This window comes from Canis lupus, chromosome 31, assembly GCF_048164855.1.
Source record: "Canis lupus baileyi chromosome 31, mCanLup2.hap1, whole genome shotgun sequence".
Classification (NCBI taxonomy): Eukaryota; Metazoa; Chordata; class Mammalia; order Carnivora; family Canidae; genus Canis; species Canis lupus.
The window spans coordinates 18,169,337-18,191,887 of NC_132868.1; the positions used below are offsets into that span (position 1 = coordinate 18,169,337).

The 22,551-nt window shown below is 35.6% G+C and overlaps 1 protein-coding gene across 9 annotated transcripts in view; it reads left to right on the forward strand.

Annotated features, from left to right (window-relative positions):
* KLHL24 (kelch like family member 24) overlaps positions 1-22,551 on the forward strand; it is a 41,932-nt gene that overhangs the window by 14,084 nt on the left and 5,297 nt on the right. For 4 of the 9 annotated variants that reach the window (XM_072807575.1, XM_072807579.1, XM_072807578.1 and 1 more), the window contains 5 exons: positions 475-1,455; positions 11,753-11,937; positions 12,880-12,998; positions 16,947-17,135; positions 18,833-19,021. In XM_072807575.1, the coding sequence (XP_072663676.1) occupies positions 536-1,455; positions 11,753-11,937; positions 12,880-12,998; positions 16,947-17,135; positions 18,833-19,021 (1,602 nt within the window). In that variant the 5' untranslated portion in view covers positions 475-535. Of the gene's footprint in view, positions 1-42; positions 134-474; positions 1,456-11,752; positions 11,938-12,879; positions 12,999-16,946; positions 17,136-18,832; positions 19,022-22,551 lie in introns of all 9 variants that reach the window. The other 5 variants (XM_072807581.1, XM_072807585.1, XM_072807584.1 and 2 more) reach the window with 2 other exon arrangements.

The window sequence follows — 22,551 nt, forward strand, 5'->3', positions numbered from 1 at the left end:
AGGGGCTTGCTGGTCAAACAATATACTTTTTTTTTTTTTAAGTAATCTCTGTACCCAACATGGAGCTCGAATTTACAAGTACAAGATCAAGAGTTAACATGCTCTACTGACCGAGCCAGCGAGGTGCCCCAATGTACGTTTCTTTAAAGGCTATTGATAAATATAACTGAATTCTTCTTTTATAATACCATATTAAGATAATAAACATTTACATTAGGATTCTGAATGTAGTCAAATTCTTCGTCTTATAGCATTCCAACTTAACTCTATGGTCAGTAGATAAAACCCAATTCTGTAAAAGGAGACAGGTTTTTATTTATCAATTTTTATTAAAATGAGAGTATTCTAAGTAAGATATATTAATTATATGATTTTGTTGTAGTGTTTACACCAAAATGAGACTATGTAGTTTGAATGCTGCATTTTTTTATATATTGAAATGTGTTTTTGTTTTGTTTTGTTTTTTACTTTTAGCCACATAAAAAGGATCCTTAACAGTCATTTCTCAACAATTATATAGTCAACTGATGTAACAATGGTACTAATATTGGGACGAAGACTAAACAGAGAGGATCTCGGGGTGCGTGATTCCCCAGCAACTAAGCGTAAAGTTTTTGAAATGGACCCTAAATCTCTGACAGGCCATGAGTTTTTTGACTTCTCTTCAGGATCATCCCATGCTGAAAATATACTCCAGATATTCAATGAATTCCGAGACAGCCGCTTATTCACAGACGTCATCATTTGTGTGGAAGGCAAAGAATTTCCTTGCCATAGAGCTGTTCTCTCAGCCTGTAGTAGCTACTTCAGAGCTATGTTTTGTAATGACCACAGAGAAAGCCGAGAAATGTTGGTTGAGATCAATGGTATTTTAGCTGAAGCCATGGAATGTTTTTTGCAGTATGTTTATACTGGAAAGGTAAAGATCACTACAGAGAATGTACAGTATCTTTTTGAAACATCAAGTCTCTTTCAGATTAGCGTTCTTCGTGATGCTTGTGCCAAGTTCTTAGAGGAGCAACTTGATCCTTGTAACTGCTTAGGAATCCAGCGCTTTGCTGATACCCATTCTCTCAAAACACTCTTCACAAAATGCAAGAATTTTGCATTACAGACGTTTGAAGATGTGTCCCAGCATGAAGAATTTCTTGAGCTTGACAAAGATGAGCTTATTGATTATATTTGTAGTGATGAACTTGTTATTGGTAAAGAGGAGATGGTTTTTGAAGCCGTCATGCGTTGGGTCTATCGTGCTGTTGATCTGAGAAGACCACTGTTACATGAGCTCCTGACACATGTGAGACTCCCTCTTTTGCATCCTAACTACTTTGTGCAAACAGTTGAGGTGGACCAATTGATCCAGAATTCTCCTGAGTGTTATCAGCTGTTGCATGAAGCAAGACGGTACCACATACTTGGGAATGAAATGATGTCCCCAAGGACTAGGCCACGCAGGTGAGAAAATGATTTATAAATGAACTACAACATAATTATCAAAAGTTTTTATTTTTAAAATATTTTTTAGCCTCCTGAGTGAAATCTCAGAGTAGTCCTATGTATTGTCTTTGTGTGGCTTTATATAATCTATAATACTGTTTTTGAGTTATGTAAATGATTAAAATGTCTCTCCCTCCCCCCTAAAAGTTTTTTTTTTAAAAGTCTCTCCCAATGAAGACTAGATTCAACAATAGCATTCTTTGTTATTCTGAGCTATGAAGGGGGTATTCCAAAGTGTCTTTACAACTATGAATGCCTCAACGTATTTCTGCTTATTTCTCTTAATCTTTGTAGGATCTCAAATCACTCCACTTTTCTTTCCAAAGAGTCTTTGGAGATAAAGTAGACTAAAGGCTTTAGTAGACTCTCTTGTACTGCCTCTACATATAAAAAACAATTGGCAGGGGTGCCCTCAAGGCTAAGTTGGTTAAGTATCTGACTCTTGATTTTGGCGGCAGGTCACGACCTCAGGGTCATGAGATCAAGCCCCACATTGGACTCAGCATTCTGAGGAGTCTGAGATTTTCTCTCTCTCTCAAATAAAATAAAATTAAATAAATAAATAGATAAATAGGCAAATTCACAGACTTCCTTGTATCCTAACAGATGACTTGAAATATAAAGGTGAAGTAAGTAAGCTGGTATATATTGGGTGGATTTTTGGATGTAAAACCCAGGTTTCAGATCTCTTCTTATTGCCACAGTTATTTAATGTCAATGTCAATTTTTAAATTTTTTTCTGATTTTTTTTTAAGATTTTATTCATTTGTTTATGAGAGAGAGAGAGGCAGAGACATAGGCAGAGGGAGAAGCAGGCTCCATTCAGGGAGCCTGATGTGGGACTCGATCCCGGGACTCCAGGATCACACCCTGAGCCAAAGGCAGATGCCCAACTGCTGAGCCACCCAGGCATCCCAATTTTTTTCTGATTATATAAATTATATTATTAAAGAGAATTTGGAAAATTTATGTTTAGAATAGGAATTTAGTTCAGTATTATACTTGTATTGTCTTATAGTACATTATTTCAGTAAAACATACAGATTTTAATTCATAAGCTATAGAAAAATAATATCCATGTCTTAATATTTGAAGAAGTAATATTAAATATACTATGAATAAGCAAGAAATGGCTATTGTGAGAAATAAATTGTGGTAAAAACATACAGCATAATTGTGGTAAAAACATACAGCATAAATGTATCATCTTAACCAATTTTAATAAGTGTACCACTCGGGATCCCTGGGTGGCGCAGCGGTTTGGCGCCTGCCTTTGGCCCAGGGCGCGATCCTGGAGACTGGGATCGAATCCCACGTCAGGCTCCCAGTGCATGGAGCCTGCTTCTCCCTCTGCCTATGTCTCTGCCTCTCTCTTTCTCTCTCTGTGACTATCATAAATAAATAAAAATTAAAAAAATAAAATAAAATAAAATAAAAAAAATAAGTGTACCACTCAGTAGTGTTAAATATATTCACGTTGTTGTGAAACTGGTGATTTTTATTTTCTCATATTATCTCCACTTTTCCTATAAATTTACTAGAGCATAGCTCTCAAACCAAAATTTTAGCTTTGATTTTGATTATTATTGTTTTGGAATGTGATTAAAATTCAGCATATTGGATCCCTGGGTGGCACAGCGGTTTGGCACCTGCCTTTGGCCCAGGGCGCGATCCTGGAGACCCGGGATTGAATCCCATGTCGGGCCCCCGGTGCATGGAGCCTGCTTCTCCCTCTGCCTATCTCTCTGCCTCTCTCTCTCTCTCTCTCTCTCTCTCTCTCTCTCTCTCTGTGACTATCATAAATAAATTTTAAAAATTAAAAAAAAAATAAAATTCAGCATATTATGAAGATAGCACCTCTTTAAAATCTACACTAGTTTGAATATAGCAAGATTTAGTCTGTTTCCTCATATCTAAAATGAGAATGATGATAAATAGTATTTATCTCACAAGCTCTGCCACTGAAACTATTAAATGCAGTCATCCTTAAGGTACTCATCATAGAAAGTGGTGCATAGAAGTACTTAAAAATTATTATTTATGTAGTGTAACATAAGTCTGACTGACTTTAAGAAAATTCCAAGAGCACCTGGTTGACACTGCTAGTTAAGTGTCTGACTTTTGGTTTCCGCTCAGGTCCTATCAGGATCTTGAGATCAAGCCTGGCGTGGGGCTCCCCTCTCAGCTCACAGTCTTCTTAAGACTCTCTTTCCCTCTTCCTCTGCCCCTCCCTCCCCTACGTGCACATTCATGCACATGGTCTCTCTAAAATAAATTTTAAAAACTCCCAGTACTTAACAGGCTGAACTTTTTATAAATTGGATACGATATTGGGTGATTATTACAAAAACTAATGTAATATTTCTTTGTATTTGTGTTACAGTGCATGTTTTTCTTCAAAGTCAACTGAATTTAGTGAAAATAATTGCTTTATAAGAAAAATATTCTTTCAGTTTTTTAACAAAGGACACAAAACATTTAATTTTCTTACATACATATATTAATTTTTTAAGTTGTTACTTTTTTTAAGGACTATTAAGAAAATTGAGTATTTTTTTTCCAAACAGAATCCCCTTACAGCAGACAGAATGGTTTTGGGTCAAACAGGAGTGATAATAACTTTCCTGTGTATATCTCCTATATATACATAGGATTAGAATTAGAGACCAAGGAGTATATGTTGTAAAATCAAATTAAGTTATTTATTATTAACATTATTTATAAAAATATGACCTAAATGAAATAAGATTGCAGCCTAAAGGTCTTTAGGCTGGGGCACCTCGGTAGCTCAGTCGTTTAGGCATCTGCCTTTGGCTCCTATCATGGCCCAAAAGTCCTGGGATTGAGCCCTGCATCATGCTCCCTCCCCAAGCAGGGAGCCTGCTTCTCCCTCTCCCTCTGCCCTTCCCCTTGCTTGTAAGCTCTCTGGCTCTATCTCTCTCTCTCAAATAAATCTTAAAAAAATAAAAAGTTAATTAGGCCTAGGTAATAAATAGATAATTTTTCAATTCACTTATATATATATTTTAAAGATTTTATTGATTTATTTCGGGGGGGTAGAGTATGCGTAAGCATACATGCACATAAGAGCAGGAGGAAGGAGAAGCAAACTCCTTGCTAAGCAGGAAGCCAATGTGGGGCTCCATCCCGGGACACTGGGATCGTAACGTTATCCCAAGGTAGACACTTAACTGAGCCATCCAGGCACCTCTAATTTTTTTTTTTAAGATTTTATTTATTTATTCATAGAGACAGAGAGAAAAAGAGAGAGGCAGAGACACAGGCAGAGGGAGAAGAAGCAGGCATCATACAGAGAGCCCTACGTGGGACTCGATCCAGGGTCTCCAGGATCACGCCCTGGGCTGCAGGCGGCGCTAAACCCCTGCGCCACCGGAGCTGCCTAGGCACCCCTAATTTTATTTGATTTGTAAAAATGTATTTTACATCCAATTTCTAAGGAAATCAATCCATTTCATACAATGAAACACATCTATATATATGATTGCGATGTCATCTTTCTTTAGGGGGCAAGTAGGAAAAAACCAAACTATAGTTACATGGAATTTGCAGACTGTTGTAATTATAATAGAAGATACCTCTTTTATGTAGATATTGCATGAGGAATGTAAAAAGAAATCCTTTATTTTACAACTCTACCATCACCTCCTATTCCTTATATTCCTTCACACTTACCTGTTACTGCATATTAGTACCAATCACTAGGAATTTGATTATCTGAACAATGTGTATTGTTTGTCAGGTTTCCCTCTTTCTGAGAAACTCCAAACTTCTTTGAAAGAGTAGTGATGTCTCTACTTCAACTACAGTTCACTCTTTTGACTTTCTCTGCACTCTACTGAAACTCCTCTCAATCAGGCCATCATTCACCTTCTATTTGTTGTTAGCCTCTTTTCAATCTTTATTCACCTTGATCTCTCTTTAGGAATTGACTTTATCAATCGCTTTACTTTTTCTTGAAACTCCTCTATTAGCTTCCAGAACATCGTTTTCCTCATGATCCTCTTTTCCAGCTGCTCTTTTTCCATTTGATGGTTCTATATCTAGCCTTCGAAATGTTGATGATCCCCTTGGTTCACATCTCTCTGTCATGCCTTATATCACATCTTCCTAGGTGTTCTCATCTACTTTCTTGGTTTTAATTACCATGCATGCTATTGACTATCAAACCTATAACTCCAGTCCAGATTTTTTTTTCATTTGTTCATCTACTCATTCAACCAATTTTTTAAAAATTTTATTTATTTATCTGTTTAGGATGTGTCTTTAAAACAGTAACATAGTCAAAATAGCATCCCACTTAAAGTTAATATTTCTTTCATATTAACTAATACCCCATCCATAGTCATATTTCTCCAGTCTTTTGCAAACTGTTCTTTAATGAACCTTGATCCAATCCAGGACTACTCATTGCATCTGATTATTCCCATTAAGTCTCTTTTATTCCAGAACAGTTTGTTTTTCATGATTTTAATTTGCTGAAGGGCAAGTTATCCAGAAAAATATTTCACCTTCTATATTAGGTTGCTTCCTTATGCTGTCACTTAGCTGAATTTAGCTGTGTTTCCTGGAAACTAGAAGTTAGCTCTACAAACTTCAACTTGATGGAGACAAGTTAAATATTTTTGACTAGAATTCATCCTAGGTAATGTGTATATTGCATTGCATTGCATTGCATTAGGAGGCACAGCCTATCTGGTTGTCCCACGATTGCTGATGCAAAGATTAGCTCTAGATTGGGATGATAACAGTCTGTTCCCATCACTGTATAGTTAGGTCATAGTCCTCACATCAGCCAGTATTTCTTCAGTGTTTACCCTGTGCCAAGTGTTGTCCAGAGTTCAACCCATACTGAATATTCTACCTATATGTACCCAAATGTCTCTTAAATAAGAAAGAAACACCAACATATATTAAAAACAGAGTATGATTGCAGTTACCTAGAAAGAGGGTATGAGCCAATTTAAGAGCACAAAAACTTTGATAATCTGCACTACCAGTTGTAAACCCTTGGGAGAAAAAACAATAGAGACCAATCATAGGAATGCTAGGAATAGTTGTCTTTTTATTGATATCTATTATGCAACTTTAAGAATAGTAAAGCTGGGGATCCCTGGGTGGCTCGGTGGTTTAGCGCCTGCCTTCAGCCCAGGGCGTAATCTGGGAGTTCCGGGATCGAGTCCCGCCTTGGGCTCCCTGCATGGAGCCTGCTTCTCCCTCTGCCTGTGTCTCTGCCTGTGTGTGTGTGTGTGTGTGTGTGTGTGTGTGTCTCATGAATAAATAAATAAAATCTTTAAAAAAAATAGTAAAGCTTAGGAATAGTTGTCTTTCTATTAATATCTGTTATGCAACTTTAAATCTCTACTAATACATAATGCTATTTTTTAATAAACAAGTGCAAGTATCATGATGTGTTCAGAGTAATAATGGCTTCAGAATCAGGTGTGGACTAGGATCTGGCTCTGCAAATAGTTATTCCATGACCTTAGGCAAAACATTGCAACTTCTTTATCCATTTTCTCATCTGTAAAATAAGCATAATACCACCTCATAAAATTGTGAGGATTGGAAATATAGTATGAAAAGAACATAAGCTGGTATTTCACACAAAAATGCACATAAAAATTTTTGCTTGTTTCATAAGGAAAATAATCAAAATTTTTACAGAATAGGAAATGTAGTTTGAAAGACAAGAAATACTTGATATCAAATGGTTTGTTTTAAGAATAATTTGTTCATCCCTGTGGAAAAAAATTCACACTCTTTGCCACATTCCATTGAGCAATAGAGATAGCTAAGATTTAGTAAGCTTGTCATTTTGAGATTGGAGTCAATTAAGTATTTTTCTAATACTTTCTACTATCTCTTGTCTAATAGTCAGTTAATATATAATAAAAATTATGTCCATAATGAAGATGAGGTTCAAGTTCCTATTGGAAGCCAAATCATATTATAATTAATATTATTTTTAAGAGCCAAAGGTAGAAGCTCAACTGTTGAGCCACCCAGGTGCCCCTGTTCTAATCCCTCTTAAGAATGATAATCTACTGTATTATAGGATGCATAGTTTTACCGTTTTTCTACATGTTCATTTTTATTTTTAACTTAAACATTTTTCATAAAAGTATACATTTAAGTCTACCTCATCCGACCCTTGATATATCAGTTCTCCCCAAAGGATACCAGCGTTAGGAGTTTTCTGAACTCTTTAAAAATATTCTTTGCATATGGAAGTGGATGTGTATATACACACAAATACTTCCCTACTTTTTTACTTCCCTACTTTTTTACTTCCCTACTTTTTTGTATACATTCAGTTTTCCACCTTGTTTTCATGATTTATAAGTGTCTTGGAGATTATTCCACATCAAAGCATACAGATATTTAAGTCAGTCTGTTCAGCATATTCTCTTACTATGGACAGATCACTAAGTGGGAAGCCAAGTTTTCAAAGGTTGTTGGCGAGCTTGGAATCCAAACAAAGGGAGTTAATAGATCTTTAGAACTGGAGTCCTCTCAGCTAGTAAAGCTTGAGGAAGTCTCATCCACCATAAAAATCTTCTTACCAAAGAACCAGTAATGTTCAAGTTAACTAAGATTCTCTTTCCCTTAGACAAGAACTTGAATAGGCACAAGAGATGTTTGCCTCTGTGATTATTTACTTTTTCATTCATTTATTTATTGCATCTATGATTAACCAATCCCTCTTTTTGATACATAGTTCTTTAGATCTATTCATACAGTTTAGTAACTGTCATACCTTACAGACTAGAGAGCCATGTAGTCTCTTTAGGGCTTCAAGTCTCATATTTCTATTTTATTTTGTTTGATGGGTCAGTTTTCAGATATTTTGAGTCTTGGAATGGTGAGTAGATCATATTACTAATATATTTCCCTTCTTTCTTCCAATATCCTGCTGTATTGAAACACTGCCTTTCCTATTGTGCTTTTTAAATATGTTCAGTTATTCTTCTCATTAACCATTAACCATTGCATTGACTCCTTTTATTAATGAGAGTTAGTTTAGCAGTTCACCTGTCTCTGGCATATATTGCATTAATAATAAGTAGGTCTGTTATGTCAGCCAACAAGTCCTGTATTTTGCCTTTTGAGATTCTTAACTGAATCTGATAATTATATGTTTTGTTCATCCAGTTTAGAATGTCCTATGGATTTATAATTATTTTATCTTTCATATAATGTAACCATTCTAACACAGTAAATATTTTATCACATCAAAATCAGAATTTTCACTTTAAAGCATTAATAAAATAAAGTAACATTCACTTTAAAAAATAGATTGAATGGGCTATCCAGACTTTTATTCATCTTATACTATCATCTTGACTGCCTTTTTTTCCAGGTGCTATTATTAGCTGAAGTGACCTGTTTCCTTTAAGGCAGTCTTTTCCCTGCTTTAGATAAAAATTTTTCCAAGCTCAAGAAATAATTTTTTGGAGAGAGACAGCATATGCATGCAAGCAGAGAAGAGGGGCAGAGGGAGAAAAACTCCAGCAGACTCCACACTGAGCTGGGAGCATGACTCAGGCTCAATCCCACAACCCGAGATCATGACCTGAGCGAAGACCAGGAGTTGGACACTTAGCCAACTGAGCCATCCAGGCACCTCTAAAAATAACTTTTATTGGGTTAACAGTCTCTAATGAGAATACTAGACTTGTCTCTGATTTGGTTGCAAATAAGACCTTCAGTACAGGCAAAACTACAGTTTGTTGATCCTTTCAGATAAAAACACATTCCTGGTAGATACTGAAGTAATCCTTTATTTAGTGGGACCAATTGTTTTAGTCATTAGGTGTTTTGTTTTGTTTTGTTTTTAATCATTAGCTTTTTGTGCTATTTTCTCTTTTTGTTCCAAGGTACAAAAACAGACAATATATGCTTATTAAGCTAAGAAGTCTTGAAAAAGGCAAGCAAGTTTAAGCAAAAAGAAATGATAAAATAAATCAAATATGGGACGCCTGAGTGGCTCATTTGTTTAAATGTCCCACTCTTGACTTTGGCTCACATCGTGATCTCAGGCTTTTGAGATTGAGCCCAGTGTGGAGCCCCATGCTAGGGAGTGGAGCCTGCTTAATATTCTCTCTCCTTCTCCCTCTCTGTTCCCCACACACTGCTGTGCCCTCTGTCTATAAGAAGAAAACAAGAATTTAAAAATAAAATGTTATAAAGAAAGTGTAAAACACAATTCTATAATATATAATAGTTACCTTGATTTTATATTTAAAAAATTGGGAGTGGTTGAACCCCAATAATAGTGTTTAGCAACTTTTGTTTTGAGCAATTGATAAATAAGGCTTTGAGGAAAATAACATGAATTTGTTCGAGAAGTATTTTAAGTATAATTTTAGGAAATGATAACTTTTATGGAAAGAAAGAAAAGTTAATCATATCAAGTATCTGGTGTTATTCTTTATTTACTTTAATAGTTTCATTTTGCAATTATTTGGAAAATAGCATTGATAATATTTCAGTCCTTCTAATAAAGTTTTACTGTATACTAGATTAGGGTAATATGATTTACTGGGTTCCAAAAGTAGTTTTTATTGCATCTGTGAACAAGAATCTGTTCTACAATATATTTTTCTGATTTTATAATGGAAAAGTGTGCCTGGCATGGGACAGATGAATGATTATTAGCTGAAAAAGCTGTGAGTAAACATAGCTAGAATATAGTGTCTCTGTTTATAGTGTCTCTGTTAAAGTGGCATACCAGTATTGCTTAATTTTGATTTTTTTTTCTAGTGTAATTGTGAAACATCATATTGACTAAACTAAAACTACAAATCAGTATTCTGATGTGGTATTTTTTCTTTCCACATTTAAGTTAAGAGAAGAGGGATTGTTAGCATTTTGCTTCATGAAATTAAAATTGTAACAACCATAAAATGTATTTACAGGAACTTTTTCACTTCAATTATATTTGTGAAAAAATACAAAATCCAAATAATTTTAAAATTCCAAATTTTATATTGAGCCTTATGAGTAACAAAGAACCTGGATAAACTTTTAGTTTTTCCTTATCTATCTTAAATTTAAACTACAAAATAAAAAGTCTATTAACATAAACCTTAGGATTCTCTTAGTGCTCTAAATGTTTTTTCCATTCAAAAAAAATAGTCCATGCTCATTATCATTTTGAAAATTCGTGTTGATAGAAAAAAAGGAAGCGGGATCCCTGGGTGACGCAGCGGTTTGGCGCCTGCCTTTGGCCCAGGGCGCAATCCTGGAGACCCGGGATCGAATCCCACAGCAGGCTCCTGGTGCATGGAGCCTGCTTCTCCCTCTGCCTGTGTCTCTGCCTCTCTCTCTCTCTCTCTCTCTCTCTCTCTCTCTCTGTGACTATCATAAGTAAATAAAAATTTTAAAAAATTTTTTAAAAAAAGGAAGCCATACTATCTAGAGATATCATTAGCACTTTGATATATTCTTTCCAGACACAGTTTTTACATAGTATTGATCAGACCTTCTGTACAATTTTTTTGTGTTGCTTTTTCCTTTCACATTCCTTGTTATAAACTCCGTTAACACTTTTAAGTGACTGCTCAGTGTTTTAATTCAGATTAGTTTAATTTACTTTAAAAATTATTTTGAAAAATAGTTTCTGAACAAATAAATATACTTCTTTAAAGGGTACTTAGATTATACTATGAATTAATTTTTTTAGAACTAGCAATCTAGAGCACCTGGGTGGTTCAGTATGAACTCCAGGTCTTGGGATTGAGCCCCCAGCATTGGGCTCCTCTCTCTCTGCCCCTCCTCCTTCTCTTGCTCTCTCAAATAAATAAATAATATATTTTTAAAAAAAAGAACTAGCAATCTGATGAAAAAGCACCATTTTCCTACATTATCTCACCTTAGTGTGGCTATGCATATCTGAATTACTACAAGACTGCATTTGAAAGTTATCCTTAATACTAGGATTCCAGTTTAGTTAGGTAGGATCTTTGGACTGCTTTACAATTTTTAAGGCAGAACTCCATAGAAAAGAAAAGATCCATCCATAGGAATTTCTGTGGAAAATGATGTCACTAAGTCCCTTGCAAATGTTTGTTTTCAAAGTCATTGGCAGCCTGTATTATTTGGCACATGCTCAGAGAATAAACTTAACTGTTTATAATAGTGTTTTACTTTCTTTATGATAATATGTTTTTAGAGTTTTCAACAATCTTGAGTGTATTTTATTATTTATATATTCTTATAATAATTATTTTAGGTCAACTGGCTATTCTGAGGTGATAGTTGTCGTTGGAGGCTGTGAACGTGTTGGAGGATTTAATCTTCCATACACTGAGTGCTATGATCCTGTGACAGGAGAGTGGAAATCTTTGGCTAAGCTTCCAGAATTTACCAAATCAGAGTATGCAGTCTGTGCTCTAAGGAATGACATTCTTGTTTCAGGTAAATGGAGAATAATTATAGTAGCTACTTTTAATTTGAACACAGCTTGGCTGTTTTAAGTAGTAGTGTCTCAGAAGAAAACCGTGAAAGTGAATATGCCCACTTTGAGCAGAAGAGTTTATACAACAAATAAAACCAAGAATGACTTTTTTTCTCTTAAAAACAGGCTCAAGATGATCCAGTGTAATTTATAAAATATCTGTCAGAAAAATACCTTTAATCATATTTCAAATGCTCTCAAATGCATATAGAATATAATTTTTAAAACTTTTACTTGTTAATTTTGTTTAAAGGAACACAGTAAAGTATGCAAAGTGAAAATTACTTAAAGAATTAATTAAGCATCTCTGATCTACCCAGGTTTTCCGAAATTCTACCCAAAGTTTATGAAATAGGATTTTCCTTAAAATTCTTAACTTCTTTTATGTGATGTTACATCTAAAATCTAAGACAATAAAATGATAGGCTTAAACAAAGTATAACTACGTTATCAATGATCCTAAGACTATTATTTGGTTAACAATTTTACCAGCTTCGCAAATTACTGTATTATACGTTGAACAATATAACAATACAGACTTTATTTTGTGTAATAGTATACTTTTGAAAAGATGGGTGATTTTTAAAAATCTTTTAAAAATAACTCTATTTTGGTGCTTCTGATGTCTGATGCAGGTTAATAAGCTTACACGTTTGTAAAAATCATACTCTGCATTTTATTATTTGGGGCCTATGTTTTTCAAGATAACATCAGCAAAGTTTATATCTGCTCTGTGGAATTGTTTCCATTAACCTTTAAGAGGATCTTTGTGTCATTTATTGAACTGAATTCAAAATTCTTAGACTGGGTGAATAAATCCTATGTTTTAATTATCTTTGCCATGGGCATAAGCCCCTTGGTGATATTTTTGTTATTGTGTATACATTGTTTTTCATTTAAAGGTGGAAGAATCAATGGGCGTGATGTATGGATTTATAACTCACAGTTAAATATTTGGATCAGAGTTGCTTCTCTAAATAAAGGCAGATGGCGTCACAAAATGGCTGTCCTCCTTGGTAAAGTAAGAGAAACCACTTTTTATTACTATTGCTGGCACATTTCCAAAATAAATACTACAACTAAATCCTTTTTACTCACTCTCTGGGTATTTTGGATTCAAATTGTATTTCCTTCCATTTCTAACCTCATTAGATAAACTGAAGATATAAACAATTTGACACTGTACTTTTGAATGGATATTTTGTTCTCCCAATTTGGAATTTGTGGCAGTGAAGCACATTTCTCTTTTCATGCTCCCTTGGAGTCTGAATGCCTAAGAAGCATTGGAAAATAAAGGAGTTACATTGAGTACAAAAACAGGCCAATGTCTAATCCAAGCAGTCTTTTTCCCTTTACTGACTTTGGCAGTCAGGCAGGAGATATATTTACCTAGACTGATGTTATTTTATCTTTTTTCTTTATACAATTTAGGGACAAAACAAGTTTAAAGTAAGTGTTAAGATAAATTCACGAGTGTATTTTAAGGAAAACTGATTACTGATTGCAGCTAATAAATGTTTTAAAATACATAATTTGGGGCGGCCCCAGGTGGCTCAGTGGTTTAATGCCGCTTTCAGCCCAGGACCTGATCCTGAAGACCCGGGATTGAGTCCCACGTCGGGCTCCCTGCATGGAGCCTGCTTCTCCCTCTGCCTGTGTCTCTGTGCCTCTCTCTCTCTGTGTCTCTCATTAATTAATAAATAAAATCTTAAAAAAAGAAAAACATAATTTGGGGGGCTCTTGGGTGGCTCAGTTGGTTAAATGTCTGATGCTTGCTGTCAGCTCAGGTCTTGATCTCAGGGTTCAGGCCCCATATTGGGTTCCATACTGGGTATGGAATCTACTTTATATATTTACATTTATATTTTTTGGTTCAGAACCATTCTTTGTCCTTAGGAACCTGAGAAACACTTGCGGATTAGTGGTTTCCAAACTTTTTAAAAAGCAGCTACACCCTCTTTTATAAAGTTAAAAAAATTAAATCTAACAAAAAAGCCATTATATAGAAAAGGTAAAAAATACAGCAGTATACCAAGGGCTCTTTAGCTTTTCTCTGCCTCCATCTCTATTAGCTCCTCCAAAGCTACCTTAAATTAATGAGCAATCTGAATAAAAGCAGCATACTTACTTGCCACATGTATTTTTGACTGGTTCCCTGATACCACTTTCTAAAAAGATTGCTGCCTCTTAGACCCTCCTGTGGAGAAAACAGAATTGCTCTAATGCAAACAGAGATGGTTCAAGAACTTTTCTCAGCCTCTCATCAGCTCTCATCCTCTTCCCCTATTTCTCCATAGAGGCTTCTTGAAATTTCTGTACTATAGAATATTAGAGTTTCTGAAAGCACAGTTTGAAAGCTACTGTTAATTCCTAAAGATACTGATCTATTGTGCTGCTGCTGTCAACAAGGTCGATGAAATAATGAGGACCTTGAGATAGATGTATTAGAAATAAAATAATTCTATTGGTTATTTTTCCAAAGTCACTAGTTTGTCAGTACCTACTATATTATATATAGTTTTGGTAGCCATGTCTCAAGAATGATAAAATATTACTGAAAGGGGACAGCTAAAATATTCAAGGGTTGGAAAAAGAAGAGATCTGACTAAAAAAATTTCATTTAGACTAAAGGTACAAAGGCAAATGAAAATGATTGATGTCTCAAATATCACGTGTGGATTGGTGAACACAATTTTTTTTGACAAATGTTGGTATATTTGCCTTGAAGTTTCATAAGACTTAGCAATAAATCAAGACATGAAAGAAATCTTTCTACCTTACATATCAAGTATTCACATCATGGAAACTATTATCATAAGAAATTAACAATATAAACTGAATTCAAACATATAAAATTATTTGAATTTATAAATGGCCTCTATTAAGAAAACCTCGGTAAGATAATTTGGAATACTGAATCTAAGAGTAGGAAGGAATCTTAGATAAAATTTCATATAACTTTTTCAATTTATATAGAAACCGAATTCAAAGAGATCAAATCACTTGCCCAAGGTTATACAGAAAGGGATAAAGTAGGGACAAAGCAAAATTCAGATTTTCTTAATCTAGAGGCCTTTCATCTCGATACTCACAACGTATATTTTCAATTTATGCATGCAGGAGAATGGCAATAAACTTTAATCCTCAAAATTATGATATGTGATACTATTACTGTCTGCATTTTTGAATTGAGTAAATAAAGACTAAATCTCAGAAGATAAACTACCCAAGGTTTACATATCATGGCAATGCTAGATATTGAACTCTGCCTCTCCTGACTTCAAAACCATGCCCTTAATTGCTACATTGTACCACAATTTTCATACAGTCTTCCAGCTGAGGGACAGAGGCCTGGGTGGCTCAGTGGTTGAGCATCGCCTTTGGCTCAGGGCATGATCCCAGGGTCCTGGGATGGAGTCCGTCATCGGGCTCCCCGCAGAGAGTCTGCTTCTTCCCCTGCCTATGTCACTGCCTCTCTCTGTATCTCTCATGAATAAATAAATAAAATCTCAAAAAGGAAAAAAAAAGGAATTGAGATATTTTAAGAAAATTAATTTGTGCTGTGAAAGAAGACTCAGTGGGACTTAACAGTTATTTAGATATGAAGGGAGGAATTGATAATGACTGTTGATTAAAGGAATTGTGGATATTAAACTGGAGAAATCTCTTTTAAGAGGTTCTTGGGGCAGCCCGGGTGGCTCAGCGGTTTGGCGCCACCTTCAGCCCAGGATGTGATCTTAGAGACCCAGGATCCAGTCCCAAATCAGGCTCCCTGCATGGAGCCTGCTTCTCCCTCTGCCTGTGTCTCTGCCGCTCTCATATTCTCTCTCTCTCTCTCTCTCATGAATAAATAAATAAGTCTTTAAAAAATAAAAAGTTATGCGCTTCTTGTGTATCTCTTGATTCCTTTTTTTTTTTTTTTTTAAGATTTTATTTATTCATGAAAGACAGAGAGAGAGAGGCAGAGACATAGGCAGAGGGAGAAACAGGCTCCACGCAGGGAGCCCGATGTGGGACTCGATCCCAGGTCTCCAGGATTACACCCTGGGCTGAAGGCGGCACTAAACCACTGAGCCACCCGGGCTGCCCTATCTCATAATTCCTAATGGATTATTCTGCGTATAGGTCATTTAATAAATGACTTGTTGATTAGTTCACCTGTCACATGAAGGTATTAATTTGTCTGCCTTCCTCATATTTGTGAAAGCCCTTCGAAATATAGAGTTCATTGTGTGTCAGGTACTTTGTTAAGCAGAGTAGATACTAAAATGAAAAACAGGGACACCTGGGTAGCTCAGCGGTTTGGCACCTGCCTTCAGCCCAGGGCATAATCCTGGAGACCTGGGATCGAGTCCTGCATCAGGCTCCTTGCATGGAGCCTGCTTCTCTCTCTGCCTATACCTCTCTCTCTCTCTCTCTCTCTGTCTCTCTCTGTCTCTCATAAATAAATAAATGAAATCTTTAGGAAATAAATAAATGAAATTAAAAACAAGGCAGGTCCTGCCTTTAGTGATCCTGGAGTCTAGTATTCCTTACCTAATATTTTAGTTTCATAGCTTTATTATTTCATAATAATCAAGTATTTTCATCATCCATGAGTGTGAGCAATCATGTAGTTTTCAAAAACATGCAGTATGACCCTTAAGAGGGTAAAGATTCATTCTTGGGGATAAAAAAAATTATACTCTTTCATAGATAAAGCAGATAAACATACAGTACATAAAAAGATATACAACGTATCTGTGGTATTAAAATTTGATTGGAGGGGGTTATTATGAAAAAGTCTAAAAAGTCTCCTTGGTGGTGATGATAGGGTGCTAATAAAAGTTTCAGAAACCAAGCTAAATATATTGCAATTATAGTTACCAAAGGGCTTTTTAAAGAGGACAAATCCCTTAATTCCTTAGCCAACTAGTCAAAAATTCAGACTTTTGACAATTAAACATTTTTCCATGTATTCCACATATAGGTATATGTTGTTGGAGGCTATGATGGACAAAACAGACTTAGCAGCGTAGAATGTTATGATTCCTTTTCAAATCGATGGACTGAAGTTGCTCCCCTTAAGGAAGCAGTGAGTTCTCCTGCCGTGACTAGCTGTGTAGGCAAATTGTTTGTGATTGGGGGAGGACCTGATGATAATACATGTTCTGATAAGGTAAGCCATGTTCTCTTACAGGAATTACCAATGATGTACACAAGAAGAAAAATACAGAAGGCTTATCAAATAGTTAGGACCCTTAGTGTAAGAAACCTTCTAAAAATTGTCTAGTACTTTATACTCTTAAGGAGAAAACACTGAGTTTCAAGTTACTGAAGTGAAATCCTAATATATATAACAATTTTCTGTATAAAGCATTATCTAGTCTTTTTGAAATAAAACTAATCTCAGCATTGGGATCTTGTACTAAATAAATTGTTGTAAACTTTTTACTGCTATAGTCTATAGAAACAGAAAATTATTCACAAAAACACAGATGGGAAGTAAATTAGCAGAGGATACGATACCGTAACTATACTGCCTTCAACTGGGTCATGTTCTGCATACTTTAAAAGTATGTTTTAGAACAACAGAAAAAAAGGAAAGTAAACTTCTGTAACGTAAATAGAAAACAGCTCAAAGTTGTTGCAGTTCACTGAATTCCTGGAACAAAAGAACATTTGTCATCCTGACACTTCAGAAAATACTGTGTTTATTCTGAAAACAACTATCTGATGCCTAATCTGTTTCACAATTGTTAATTGAATTTTGTCAGACAATTATTATTTAATTAAATTTTAATGTTACATTTTTAGAATTCATTAATTGAGAATTTTGATAATTCAGGGTATACTGAATTGAGATTTACTTGTGTTCTTATGAAGAAAGGACTTCCTAAAAGTATAAAGAAATTGTATTCAGGGCAGCCCGGGTGGCTTAGCGGTTTGGTGCCACCTTCAGTCCAGGGCATGATCTTGGAGATCTGGTGTCGAGTCCCGCATTCGGCTCCCTGCATGGAGCCTGCTTCTCCCTCTGCCTGTGTCTCGTCTCTCTCTCTCTCTCTCTCTCTCTCTCTCTCTCTCTCTCTCTCTGTCCCTCATGAGTAAATAAATAAAATATTTTTTTAAAAAAAGAAAGAAATTGTATTCGGACTGAGGCATAGTTATCCTATGTGACACAATTTTTTAAAAATCTGGACTGTTGGGGTGCTTGACTGGCTAAATCTGTCATGATCTCAGAGTTGTGGGATCCAGCCCTGCATTAGGCTCCACACAACAGGGAATCTGCTTGAGATTTTCTCTTCTCCCTCTGCCTCTCTCCCCCTGCTTGCAGGCACTCCCTCCTCCCTCTCTCTAAAATAAATAAATCTGGGGCACCTGGGTGGCTCAGTGCTTGAGCATCTGCCTTTGGCTCAGGTCATGATCGCAGGGTCCCAGGATTGAGTCCCGCATCGGGCTGTCCATGGGGAGCCTGCTTCTCCCTCTGCCTGTGTCTCTGCCTCTCTCTCTCTGTCTCTTAAGAACAAATAAATAAATTTTTTAAAGTTAATTAATTAATTAAATCTTTAGAAAAATCTAGACTGTCAATTTTAACGGAAATAAATGAAAATTTATCATGGTAGCATAGTCATTCATTCTGGAAACAATCTATGTGTGTTACTCTCTTCTGCTTGATAGTAATAAATTTTCATTTCTTTTGAGAATTTTTATAATTCAGACATTCCCCTATCAAGTTAACCTCCTTTAATTCTGTGAATTAATGTAATTAATGGGATTTAAGTTTTAATCATGTTTCTATGTATTGGTAGACTTTTTATTAACTAAATTTGCAGTGTTGTTTAGGAATTTTAATTAAATATTTCTATATATTACTAGGTTCAGTCTTACGATCCAGAAACCAATTCTTGGCTACTTCGTGCAGCTATCCCAATTGCCAAGAGGTGTATAACAGCCGTATCCTTAAACAACTTGATATATGTTGCTGGTGGGCTGACCAAGGCAATATACTGTTATGATCCAGTTGAAGATTACTGGATGCACGTACAGAATACATTCAGCCGACAGGTAATAACATAAAACGATCCAAAAGAAAAATCAATCGAAGAGGGACCAAATTATTTGGCCATTATAAATATACCGTAATTTCACTGTTAGTATATTTCATGTATGCATGAATTATTTCAGAATTTTTAAAACCACATAAGTCATATGGTATACCTGTTTTGAACTTGTTCTAGGGAATTGCTTTATTGAAATAACTTGTTTTCTACCATCTCATGGTGAAGGAGCAGTTGCATTTGGACTGCTGGGGTTTGTTTTCCTTGACCTTTTTCAGAATCTACCCTAGTCCTTATCTCTAGCTCTTACAAATTTTGAACAAGAAGAAATGCTCCCAAATTGGTTTCTTTCCTTCTATGGTTTTTATTATAAAAGAAATATCTGTACTCAGGTCTCCTTCACCCATGCACACTACCCATACCCCTACTCTACCTCCTGCTTCCCAAAAAGGATTCTCTCACATCGGGCTCCCTGCATGGAGCCTGTTTTTCCCTCTGCCTGTGTCTCTGCTTTTCTCTCTCTCTGTGTCTCTCATGAATAAATAAATAAAACCTTTAAAAAAAAAGAAAAAAAAAAAGATTTTCCTATCACTCAGGAAATTCCAAGGGATTTAGGAACTCTGTGTCAGGAACTGGGGGCAGGGACCAATATATATTTTTCTATTATTTCATACCTAGATTTAATTTCTTAGGTTTTCCTCACTTTCTCCTAAATTGAATCAATCTAGCATATCACTTCTGTGTCCTCAGAGTTTCTCCTATTCTTTTCCATACCTGTGGTTCCTGCTTTTGTTCAAGTCTTATCAGTTCTTCCTAAACAAAAGCAATAATATTCTAATTAGTGTTCTTTAATGTCTCTTCTCTCACCCATTTTGCCACTAGTTATTTTCCAACAAATCTTATGTCTCCTCTGATTGGAAGCATACTAAATAAAATCCAAAAGTTTTCCTACTTCATTCTAGGCATTCTGACCTCTGCTTGCCTTTTCAGCTTCACTTTCTGCAACTTTATCCCAATTATATTAAGTACCTGTGAATTTGCATTTGCTGTATACATCATATGTGTTCCTGCCTTAGTTCATGCTGTCCTGTGAGGCTCTAATGCCCTTTCTATCATCTCTACTTGTAATTCTACTCCTCTTTCCAGGACCACTTCATAGTTACAACAAACCGAAGTTTCCCTGTTCAAAATTAATTTCCTCCTTTTCTAATCAGTCACTGTACTAACACCTCTATTATGGCAGTCATATATTCTGTTATGAGTATAAATGTTTATTTCCATACCAGAATTCTATCTTCTTGAGAATACTGTTTTTTCTAACTCCTTTTCTATGTATCTTACATTAGTTGGTGCTCAGTAAGTATTTATTAAGTAAACAAATGAGACAGTGTAGTAACAAGGGACCTAATCTTAAGAGTCTTATATGCAACATGTGTAATAAGAGATAATAGACTATAGGGAAGCCCCGGTGGCACAGTGGTTTAGCGCCACCTGCAGCCCAGGGCATGATCCTGGAGACCCGGGATCGAGTCCCACATCGGGCTCCTTGCATGGAGCCTACTTCTCCCTCTGCCTGTGTCTCTGCCCCTCTCTCTCTCTCTGAATAAATAAATAAATAAATCTTTAAAAAAATAAAAAAATAAAAAATAATAATAATAAAATAAAATAAATAAAAAACATTCATGTATTGATAAACTATTTTCTTACCAGCTGTCATTACTCCTTACATTCTAATACAGTGAAATAAGCTACTATATCTGATATAAGCAATTTCCTGATATGAAAGAAAAACTGATTTAAAGATTACTTGCTTCATTTATTTCTGAGCATTATTATCTGGAATTACATTAATAAGATCCTATATTATATAGTTTAAGAATCATCATTAAAGTAACTGTAAGGTTCAGTACTACAGGCTAGGTTCTATCTGAAAACTGATGATACTGTTTTTTTATTGTATTCAGAACTTTTAGAATTTATAAAAAAAGTTTACTGTGCTTTAGATGAAAAATGCTGGGGAGTGCCTGGGTGGCTCAGTCAGTTAGGTATCTGTCTTCGGCTTGGGTTATGATTCTGGGGTCCTGGAATCAAGCCCTGCACATTGGGCTCCATGCTCGGTGGGGAGCTGGCTTCTCTCTCTCCTTCTGTCTGCTGCTCCCCTTGCTTGTGACGATCTCTCTTGATTTCTCTCTCTCTTGTTCTCTCTCTGCCAAATAAAAATAAAATTAAAGATAAAGAAAAATGTTGTAGTTTGGCACATAACTGGTACAATTCATGGGTGATATTCTGGATAAAAGTTTGTCATTCATAAATGATAACGAGCCAGATTATTCTGGGTATGTGTAAACTCTAATATAAATATTTTTTTGTCTTCCTTTTTATTTATTTATTTATTTATTTATTTATTTATTTTTATTGGTGTTCAATTTACCAACATACAGAATAACCCCCAGTGCCCGTCACCCAATCACTGCCACCTCCCACCCTCCTCCCCTTCTACCACCCCTAGTTCGTTTCCCAGAGTTAGCAGTCTTTACGTTATGTCTCCCTTTCTGATATTTCCCACACATTTCTTCTCCCTTCCCTTATATTCCCTTTCACTATTATTTATATTCCCCACATGAATGAGAACATATAATGTTTGTCCTTCTCCGACTGACTTACTTCACTCAGCTAAATATTTTTAAGTACTCACAAATTCTTTTAGACCTGAAGAAGTCTACCAAGATTTGATTTCTTCTATAAATGCAAAACTTAGGGGGGGCCTGGGTCGTTTAGTCCATTTAAACACCTACCTTCGGCTCAGGTCATGATCTCAGGATCCTGGGATCAGAGACCCACATGGGGTTTCCTGCTCAGCAGAGAGTCTGCTTCTCTCTCTCCCTCTGCTCTCCTCCACCCCTCATGCTCGCTCACGTGCTCTCTCTCTCTCTCTCTCTCAAGTAAGTAAATAAAATCTTCTACAAAGAAAGAGCAAACTTACATACACAGTAAATCTAGTCAAGTTAAAAATGTTTATTGTACCAATTGGTAAAATCCATCCCATTGTTATATGAAACAGGATGATAGTAATGTGCAATAACTTTCTGAATTAAAGTAAAATGTAAATAGAATATTCGACCTGCAGCATAACGAGATCCATGAAATAGACAATTTTAGTGTAATTTCTTTATTTGAAGAATCACTCTCATCCTTGCAAGAATATTTGTTTTTTATAGTAATTATGTTATTGACAGAGGAAATTCAGCTAAGAATCCTATTGTGTGCAAAGTTAAAATATTTGAGGAGTTTCTACGTCCCAGCCAAAGCCCCTGATAACAGTGCTTTGTCAATTTGTTTATAAATCATTCTCTCATTCATTCATTGAACTTGTGGGTAATCCCACATAATGAATAATGTTCCTACTCCTTGGTCATGTAATAGCCACTTGCTATACTAAGGGACCTCCTTTTAAGAGGAGAAGCAAATCATACTGTTCAAAAATATTTTCGTCCAACTGCTATTAAGTTAAAACTTGTTTCAGTCCACTACCCTCAC